This window comes from Ipomoea nil, unplaced genomic scaffold, assembly GCF_001879475.1.
Source record: "Ipomoea nil cultivar Tokyo-kokei standard unplaced genomic scaffold, Asagao_1.1 scaffold2826, whole genome shotgun sequence".
Taxonomy (NCBI): Eukaryota; Viridiplantae; Streptophyta; class Magnoliopsida; order Solanales; family Convolvulaceae; genus Ipomoea; species Ipomoea nil.
The window spans coordinates 4,660,236-4,671,232 of NW_017619254.1; the positions used below are offsets into that span (position 1 = coordinate 4,660,236).

At 33.2% G+C, this 10,997-nt stretch overlaps 1 protein-coding gene across 1 annotated transcript; it reads left to right on the forward strand.

Annotated features, from left to right (window-relative positions):
- The first annotated feature begins 358 nt into the window (after nt 1–358).
- Nucleotides 359–7,750, forward strand: LOC109158983 (histidine--tRNA ligase, chloroplastic/mitochondrial-like). Its single transcript, XM_019306937.1, has 11 exons — nt 359–762; nt 1,886–1,981; nt 2,816–2,904; nt 3,055–3,184; nt 3,476–3,568; nt 4,286–4,360; nt 5,064–5,181; nt 5,961–6,103; nt 6,717–6,845; nt 7,100–7,263; nt 7,386–7,750. Exons 1-11 carry the CDS (start codon nt 406–408, stop codon nt 7,519–7,521), a joined length of 1,530 nt encoding a protein of 509 aa, XP_019162482.1. The 5' UTR covers nt 359–405; the 3' UTR covers nt 7,522–7,750.
- Nucleotides 7,751–10,997: the final 3,247 nt, after the last annotated feature.

Here is a 10,997-nt window from a genome sequence, read left to right on the forward strand (position 1 = left end):
TGTATTATTTGATTTAATGTTGAAAACATCCTCATTAAAATGATCAAACTGCAAGTCTGTCACTGTTTTTTTAGCTCACGCCTAGCGCCGCCTAGGCCATCTAAGCGCTGCCCGGCCGCCCGACACTGCAACCATAATTGTATTTGTTTTGTGAGTATTTGATTTTTATAATAATGTAATTATAAAAATTAATATAATTTATGAATAAATTATTAATGTAACCATATGATTAAAATGATTGGTAACTTGGTAAGTCGGAGTAGTAAAGTAGACTAATGTAGCCGTAACTAAATAGTTGATAGTCGAGCTGCATACGCGAAAAAAAAAAGAAAAAAAAAAAAAGGCATTTTTATAATTTACTGTATGAGGTCCAGAGTCCAGACCACGGCGACTCCGTGCTAAACTATGCCGGCGATTCCTAACCCTTCCGTCCTTATCCACAGCCGCTTCCACCAGAACCACCATCGGCTGGCCACCGTGTTCCGCTCTCTCCACTGTCACCTCAACCTCTCACCTTTTTCCCTTTCCGGTCGTACTTTCAGACCTCACTCTACTTCTTCATCTTCATCCTCATTATCTGTAGAGTCTTCCGCAGAATCGCCTACGCAGAACACCCGGTCCGGAAGGTCTGGTTCTATTGCTTCCCCTCCGGCTCAGCTCGATGTCTTGCAGAAAATCGACGTCAATCCTCCTAAAGGCACCCGAGACTTCCCCCCTGAGGACATGCGTCTTCGTACTTGGCTCTTTCAGAACTTCAGAGAGGTCTGCTACTCTGCTTTTGCCCTTTATATATGTTTTTGGTGGTTTGTATTCGAGAACTTGATGTATCGACTTTTTAATCACAATGTACAATCCTTCAATGTCGCGTTAGTGCAAGCTATTCAGTGTTGTCCGGTGATCGTGTATGATATGAATTACAGTAGCATTACTAAATGTTCAAGTCAAAGTTATCACAACTTCACCATCCGGCGTGATTTTATGGCTCCAAGCGGCTCTTCCTGCTCTCTAGAACACTCTTAATCTTAAACGAAGATTGATTTCTAACCTCAAATCTCAAATCAACAGTAGACCAGCCTCAAACTATTAGAATTAGCAGATCACACCATATACATAAAACAGGAATGAATAATTATAAAGCTAGAAGAAAACATATGATTTTTTTTTTTTTTTTTAATGAAGTGTGACAAGCAATTAACATTTTGGATATTGGACAAAAAGTTTCCTGAACTCAATGAATGTTGTTAGAAATGAAGATCAATACTGTGACTTATGCAGAATCAAGTTTTTTTTTAAAAAAAAAAATAAAAATCTGTGTTACCTATACTAGAGTGTCTGCAACCAATGATTGAGCTGTATTTTGTACATGGCTTCTAGATAAAGAATGCTACAGAAACATGCTCTTAGTGTGACCATCATGAAGCTAACATGGCTTTTCTGTTCCCCTTATCTACAGTTAAAACTTTATTTAGAATTAAAAGGGGGAGGAAGGAATGTTTTTGAATAAGGTAAGCATTCATGGTTGTTGGTGCCTTGTAAGTACTATAGAATTCATATTTAAGTATTTAGGCATTTACAAGGAAACTGTTATAGGCAAGATTGTTGCTCATATGTGGATGCTGGTGGTATGTTATAAGTTTATATTTAAAGAAAAAGTAAAGAGCAATTAAAATGTCATCAATTAAATATTATGGAGTATATGCCAACATTCTTTTTTATCTTTTTTTTTTTTTTTTTTTTGGGTATTAACTTTTGGAACATTTAAGAGAAATGCTGGTTCTCAATTTATTTTTGCAACGCTCTTTGATTAACTGGATAGTTACCATAGTAGCTTTCAGTTGGTCTCTTACATGTTTGTATATGTTCTGATTTCTTGTCATGTGTTTAGGTTTCACAATCATTCGGGTTTGAAGAGGTGGATTTTCCTGTGTTAGAGTCAGAGGCTCTATTTATTAGGAGGGCTGGGGAGGAAATCAGAGACCAGGTCCGTGTTCAGTGGTTTCATTTTCTTGGGAATTCTTGCTTTGTTCTTACATTTCATATGAACACATTTATTGGGTGAGAGACTGGCCATGCATCTTTTGTCTTATTTAGTGAAAAACTAAGTTAATGTATTAATGAAAATAGCATGGAACACAAATAAATTATGCATTTCAAACCTCAGCTAGGGCAACTAATGATTACCGAATGAAATTAAACTTCCAGGATAAGGAGTACTTATGCTTCTTTAGGTTTTCCACCTTTTTTCTTGTTATTTTTACTTCAGTTTTAAGCTTTTTTAGGTCTTCCTATCCTCTACTATGCATTTCTCTCTCTCATAATGATTTTTTTTTTTTCCTAATCTATTGCATTTAACTCTAGACCCTTTCGTCCTCCTTTCTACCTAGACTGGCTTGTGTTGCTAGTTGCTACACTTAACATTTGCAAAAATATTATGCCAAGTTCCTTCTCCATTTAGTGTTAAGTATTTAAATATTTTTAAACTCATTTTCCCATTTAATTTTGTTCTAGATTTTCTTAACACCTGATACGTGTGGAGACGGGAACTCTCTTGTTATTTGCATTTTTTAAATTTGAAAGCATAATATAATTCTGCTATTAAATATTTGAAACATTTTTCTATGCTTTTCATCTTTACATAGGGTAATGGATATAGAACTGCCAGAGTCAAGGATAACATTCTGAACTAAAGAAAGAAAGCAAGAAATATGAATTTTATGTTCTGGAACAAAAAATAAAGATGTGACCATGTCAAACCCAGTGAATAATGAGATTGAATTTGATATTCTGCAAGTTGATCTGTTTTCCTCACTGACAGCTTTATTGTTTTGAGGATAGAGGAAACCGTAGAGTTGCATTGAGGCCTGAACTTACTCCTTCATTGGCAAGACTTGTAATACAGAAAGGGTAATTTGATGCTAAATTTTTTCATTTAATTTGCACAAAAAATTTGATGCTTAAAAATCTGAAATGTCCATAGTTATTTATTTGATATTCATGATTTTGTTATCCAGGTACAGATGCCAGATTTTGATCTGCATGTTTTTTTCTGTCCAGAAAATCTGTACCCCTTCCCTTAAAATGGTTTGCCATTGGACAATGCTGGCGGTATGAGAGAATGACCAGGGGACGACGTCGTGAACATTACCAGTGGAACATGGATATAATTGGTGTACCTGACAATACAGTATGCAAAGTCTATGATTGTCCTTTAGTAGGATGAGTGGATGACTTTTTGGTTATTTACCAGCAAAGAAGAATTATAATAGAGATGACTACTTCCATTTTCTTTTGGGCACAAAGTGGTTCTATTTGTTTAAATATACATCTGGGGAAAACATTATAATCCAATTGTTTTATTATAGTGGATGTTAGAATAATAATATTATTTAATAATAATAATTAAAAAAAAAAGAGGAAATACCTTTGATATTTCTGTTTAATGTATAACTTAACTATTTTTCCTGTGTTTTTTTAGGCTGAAGCAGAGCTGATTGCCTCAATCGTTTGCTTTTTCAAGCGTATTGGCATTACAGCAGCTGATGTTGGATTTAAGGTCTCTAGTCGCAAGGTGAGAGCCGCCTATATACCCTCTTTAGTCAATGATAATAATTAAAAGAATCTATAGCTGAAACAATTAATTGATTTCCAACCTTTTTACTTTGCTCTTTCACTGATCAGCTATTTTCTTGACCTGCTTGTGTATTGTTGTACATATAGTAATGCGTAAAACCATATTAAGTCGTTATTGACTTTAGACTGAAAAATTCCTATTTATGTGATTTAAGAACTTTACTATTTGATTGTTTTTCTTTATAAATTGTATTTTAAACTAGTTGAATAAATGATTGTGTTTGAAAGAGTTAAAAAAAATCTCAGCACCTTGAAAGAATAAAATTTATCTAATTAATAGAATTTTGAGCTTGTGTAAGTTCTTTTTGCATAATCATAGATCAAAGAGATCCTTTTTTTTTTTTTTTTTTTTTCCCTCCAAATACCTAATACCATTTGGTTGGGTTTGGAATACAAGAAATTGGGAATGAATTCAAGGTCATGAATCTAACTCGAAACAGGAATAGTTAAGTTAGCGACTAGTCTCATTTCTGCTTTAGAATCTAGAATACATAATTCTTTTATATTGTTTTCCTTTTCTGTGCTCATTCAATTTTGGTGCACGTGTTTTCCTGCTGCCCTGCTTGCAGTGTGATACTGAAATAATTCTTGAGTCAAATTCAATAATGTACAGAACTATGACAGGTTGCCTCTATCACTATTTCTAACTTTGCAGGTTTTGCAAGAAGTATTGTATCACTACTCTGTTCCAGAAAACATGTTCAGTAGGGTATTCATTGTCATAGACAAGGTCAGTTTTTTAATGCTGCATCTGTTGATCTGCAGTTGCCTTAGCCACTGATCTGTTATTGGGTCCTCATGTTTTTGTTCCTGCTTTCATCTATGATAAATTTTACCATGGGTACTAGCAACCATTTTCTTTGTTTCTATTATGTGAAAACGCTTCTTTTGTTATGTCGTGCATTCATTCCCAAATATCTCTTTTGTTTGTTATGTATATTGATTATCGAGGGTGGTGTCAGGTGATTTATTCATGTAAACATAACATTCAGTCATGTAGGAACTAGGAAGCAAGGGACTTAAGATTGACCATTTTGGCACAATAAAGTTGAGGTTCATATAAAACAGAATAAAATTCAGTCAGTGATGCAATCATGTGAAAAAGGAGTTTCTTTGGTTGTGAGGTCTTAGTGGGGATTATGTTGATTTCAGCACAGAGAAGTAGTTATGTTTTATTGAATATTATTTTTATGCTATTACTTTGCCAATTATTGAATTGCATGGAATAATATACCTTGGCTTGTAATCTCTCTTCATATTCAGTTCTATTTAACTGTTTAGAACATCAGAGACAACTGTTTTTTTTAATAAATATTTTTGAATAATTAAAATTTACACATCACTGATTGTTTCTAAACTTTCTTATTTCTTTGTAAATGTTTTGTGATCATTTCATATTTAGTATTCATATTCTGATTTTTGTTTGGAAGCAGCTAGAGAAGATTCCAATTGATGAAATTAAGAAAGAACTTAAATCTGCTGGGTTGTCTGATGTGGCTATTGAAGAACTATTGCAAGTCCTCTCTGTGAAGTCTTTGGCAAAGTTGGAAGGTTTTGCATGGCACATGTTTTATTTATTAATTTTTCTGTTTTTTTTTTTTTTTTTTTTTTTTTTTTTTTTTTTTTTTTTTTTTTTTGTTAAAAAGTTTTCAAATGATGGATATCAATAGGCCTTATTCCCCTAGATTTTACTCTTGTGTTTTTGACCTTGGGTATGGGGCTATCCTTGCATATTCAGTAACTCAGTTAGAAGATCAGATTCTCATGGTGAATGTTAGAACACCCAGGCTGTGAGGATGAAGTTTGATAACCTGATTTAGTTGATAGAAATATAGAATATCTGCTGAATGTAAATGTTGCTAGCATAAAAAAACTTGCTGCATTTTGTTGAAATTGGTATTTTGATGTTAGAGGATCAGCTAACATGTCAAATTGTCAATGTACTGAGTGAGGAAGAAGGATGCATGCTTTCTTAGGCTGGGATTTTGAGGAATGCAGAAGTGGTGTCTAGGTAGTGGCCATTAATGACTTTATCTATAGGTATTGATAATAGCAGAATTGGTTGCAAATTTGAACAAATCTATGGCAGGAAATTTTTGAATATTTCCTACAAAGTTGAGGAAATTTTAAGCTATAGAAACTATTTTACATTGTTCTGAGGATTACTTTATTAAGTTCTAAAACTTTGATTGAATAATTTTGCTTGCTACTCTGTACTTGATAGACCTGAATGACTGCTGATTTCTTTCATACTTTCTAAATATGCATTGGCTATGAGAATTGATCCATCTTTGAATACCTTTGTGCTTATGCCATGTGTGCTTCTTTAGAGAAACTTGGAGCTGCTGGGCAAGCACTTACTGATTTGAAGCAACTATTCTCACTTGCTGAACAGTATGGTTATTCTGAGTGGATTCAGTTTGATGCATCAGTTGTTCGTGGTCTAGCATATTATACTGGAATTGTATTTGAGGTCAGATTTTAGAAAATTCAAATAAAAATTGTTAGATATATTTAGCCTGCTATTTCAATATAGTTTTCAATCTGTGAGATAACTGAGGGAGACTTCCTTTTGGAATTTGCTGAACATGATTAAATAGCTCAATTGTTTGCTAAATCTTTCAGCCATTGAAGTTTTGTATTTTTTTCCATCACTGCTAATTTTGTTAAAACTAATCCATTGGTTTAACATATGTTTCTTTGCGATTAATTATTTATCGGCTGCATCTCAAGTGAAAAAGATTATACTTCTGTTTGTAAAAAAAAAAAAAGGCAAAAAAAATTTATTATTTCATGCCATGGCTGTTATATCCCTACAGGGATGCCAGCCAAATACCAATTGTATTGTGGCTCGAGGAATTTGCTTCTATTTCCTGCATATATTTTTTCTTTCAAACTATAGGATTGTCATTTGGTGCATAGATCTAGGGATGTTTATGTGCTGGACAAGTCATTTACTAATTTAGATGTCACATTGCATGCCTGAAGACAATTAGTAATGGAAGATTACCATACTGTGATTGTGTACATCCTATTGTTAGTGGATCACTGTGTGTATTATACTAATTGATTCCAGTGTTCTACAGGGATTTGATCGAGAAGGAAAGTTACGAGCCATTTGTGGTGGTGGACGATATGATAGATTACTCTCTACTTTTGGAGGAGATGATCTTCCAGCTTGTGGCTTTGGATTTGGTGATGCTGTCATAGTAGAAGTGAGTCAAAACTCTTATATATTTGGTCTTTCATTTCCTACTCACACTGTAGAATGTAGATGGAATGATGCCCAAGTTGCAAACTACATTCCACAGAGTGATGCTTGAACTGACCTTACCAGAAATTACGATGATGGTTCACTTTACTTGCGGAAATGCAAAAATTGCCATCTGATGAATACTTTTCTAGAAAAGTAAAGTGACCGACAGTAGCATCTTTAAAGGTCTTGATTTTGCCGTTTCATTACATTTAGCTGCTTAAGGAGAAGGGACTCGTACCAAAACTTAGTCAGCAAGTAGAATACGTAGTGTGCTCACTGGACCGGGACCTCCAAGGTGCAGCATCTTCTGTTGCAACCAAACTTCGGGAGAAAGGCCAAAGTGTTGACCTGGTCTTGGAGAACAAACCACTGAAATGGTACGGAGTTGCTATATAACCTGTTTCTTGAGTGATACTAGTGTCTGAACTTTTCCCCAGATCTACATAACTTTCACATAAGAGCTCCTCCCGATATTATTTGTTCTTGTGTTGTGTTATAGGGTGTTCAAACGAGCAGCGCGAATAAATGCACGCAAGCTGGTATTAGTTGGGAGTGCAGAGTGGCAAAAGGGTATGGTTGGTGTAAAAATTCTGTCAACCGGCGAGCAATATGAGGTCAAAGTGAATGAGCTATAGCAAGGAAAGGATGTAAAGAGAGTACTAGTAACTTTTTTTTTTTTTTTTAATGGTAAACTGAATTGTTATTTTTTCCTGTGTTACATGCACACACTGACTGCTTGTTTTACAGTAGACACTATCTTTGTCTAGTCATTTATCCACACGCTTGTTTTCAACCTACTTTTCCAAGTTCCAATTGCACTTTGTTTTCCAGCTATAATAATATCAGTTTTAGATTTAGTTCATACGGAGTATATTTTAATTTTGACATATTTAATTCTCTAATTTCATAAATGTTTCACATAACTAAATATGTCCTTAAAAGATGGAAATTTGGTGAAAATTCACAAATCTTAGCAAAGTTATCCATGTGTCCAAGAGCATCTACATAAATGTTTTTTCGTGGTTTTTGGAATAGTAAAAATCAAGTGTGTAGTTTTTGCACAAATGGGAAATGAGATTTTTGGGTGTATTTTTCTTTCGCAATTGCAAACCTTTTGTGGGGTTCATTGATTGAGAAATGGAAACAAAGCATAATGTTGAACCACGCGTGTTGAAGACGCAGGTGCCCGGGCGAGTGCAATGCACACGCCCGTTGGGCGCTTGAGCTGAGTTTGTCCTTTTTTCTTTTTTTTTTTCCTCTAGCCTCTCTCTCCTACATGGCTATGACAAAATCCACCAAAAAACAAAGCTGATGAGAATGCACATTGCAAGTGTATAGAAGGTTCTCTCTTTACTTTCAAAAAAAAAAATCTCTCTTTCCTACCTATCTACTTTTCATACATGTTGACAAATATATTAGCAGTCTCTCTCTCACTTTCAAGTTTTAATATTTAAATAAGTGAATACAATTCCACTTCTAAATGATTTTTGTACTATTTTGAAATGGTTCTTAGTGCAACAATGCAAAGTCTGGTCATAGTATAAATTTCAATTCAAAGGGAATGATTGCAGAATATACAAATTGTATGTTTGGGACTGGCTAATAATGGGAACCAACTTTATTTTGAATCTTTTAGATTTAGTACTAAAAAAAGTTTACTTTTTGTGATTGATAGAATTATTGACTTAATTTATAAATATCTAACTTTCGTTTATTAATATAACAAATAAATTGTACTTCCATGGAAATATTAAGTTATTTTTATTAATTAATCAAATAGACACCACCATGCAATTGCTATTTTTTGGGTCATAAGGAGAAATAAAGGATCATGGGGATATAAATTAACGTAGGTTGGCATGTACTTTTCATCCATTCGTACTTATAAAAATAAGTCACGAACTTTTCAATTAATGTAGTGTTGATGCAAATAATCTGTAGTTCTTAAATATTAACTTGATCTGGTATGTAGTAAATCAACAAGTATTCCAAAATGATACAATCATTTTCAATTTAATGATTATAAATTTATCATGTAATTATCTTATAATGATATAATCATGATGATTATATTATGTACTCCGTAGTTTAAACAAAACAAAACAAAACCTAACAAAAACATTATTTTCACTTTTGATATGACCCATCAATGGTCATGTCTTTTCCATTCCTACCTGTTTTGTACTTTTGTTTGTTTACTACCGGATTAATAGAAGGAATATGATACCGCCTCGTGTACACATTTTACTTGGATAAATAAAAGTAAATAAATAAAAATAGTGATCTATCAATCAAATGGTGACATCTCAACATGGAGTAAAAAATAAAGTAAAAAGTGAGAGTACATGTAGTAAACTTTTAATAAAATATAAATTTGATTTATAGAAAAACCTGCAGTGTGGCCCTTATCGAGAGATAAATCATTTAATGTTGTCTATAGCTGAGTGTTCCAAATAAAGAAAGATAATAAACAATTTTTACTGTAAGTCAAATTTGAAACATTATAATTACCATGTCAAGTATTCTACTAATTTAGTTAGGATTGCTACATAAAAATATAAATTTTACTTTCAAATACCTACCCAAAAGTGGTTTTTTTTTTTCTCTTTATAACTGCAAACATTTTTGGTGATCTACCAAAGAAGAAAATTAGAAAAACATAACAAATTTGGATTTCGTTTCCAAAGAACAAAAGTGCCACGTCATCGGAAATTCTTCGTAGGCGGCGCAGGAAAAGGAAAGGCAATAAATTCCAGGGATATGCACTATACAAATTACAAGAATAGTTGGGGCCCTGTTGTCTTATTAATTACTAAACCACCCAATTGAATGTCTTGTTTTCATCATTTAAACCCCCACTTCCATAAATGAATCTCAATTCATTTTGTTACGAAAAATATTATTTGTATCATTTTCTTAATATAAAAAATTATATTTTTTGCCATGTTCTCATTGTTCTGTTTAAATGATATTTTATGGCGTTGACTAATCGCAGCTATAAATAGTTATAGCATTTATTATTATTCACACAAATTAATATACAATATATAGTGTAATTGACATTTTTCTTCTTTAATTTTTTGTTTTTTTTTTTTTAAATTTTATAATATCCTATCTTTTTTTTTTTTTTTTTTTTCGGGGGGAGGATTGCGACACCCAACCATAACACTAATTATTTTTAACATCTATCTCAGCAAATCTCTCTCACTTTTTAAAATGGGTCCACTTTCATATCATCAAATTTACAACTATTTGTTCTACATTCTTATAAATTTCTCTCACTTTTAAAAATGAGACTCACTTTCATATATTATATTATAAATGTAATAAAATTAAAAAAAAAAAAAAGAAAAAGAACAAGAAAAAGTAAGTTGCGAGCAGTTTTTGCTGCCAAGCAAATTGGCTAGCCACATCATCAACCCAATTCAATAAATAATATTTTTTTATTGTGACACATCAACTTGCTAATTGCAAATTTGCGGGGATAATCCCAACCTTAGAATCCAATCCACAACACACACTTGGAATCACTATGTACGACCACCTCCCAGTTGTTATACAGTGGACCATGATCCACACAACACTATTGTCAAATTAAATAAAACTGGAGTGTAATTAAAATGATACAATGTCGTGTTGCTTTATGGCTCATGTTGCTACATTGATCATGGTCTACAGTAAAATTTGTCATACCCTTGTTCCAAGCTTATTGTAGTCCTTTAAGAATAACCCAACTCTCGATCCCCGATCTCCTCCATTTGTATAGCTTGAGTCTTCCACTCCCCCAGTCCGCACCATCTCCCTAGTGTGTTTCATAGCAATTAGCACACCCCCAGCCCCCAATATCTTGGCCTTCCACCTGGCCTATAACACCTTCTTCTGGGTGCTTCGATGCAAGGAGACATTGTCATACCTATTATATATATATTTTTTCGTGCATAGTGCAATTATATTGACATATTGTGGGATAAACTAATTTAACCTATTATCAATATGACAACTCACACAACTTTTGTTTTTGTTTTTTGTTTTTTTTATGGACTCATACAAAAATTCAAAACGTCGCAAATACAAAAATATTATTATTTTTCTCTCATTATATTGTCTAACT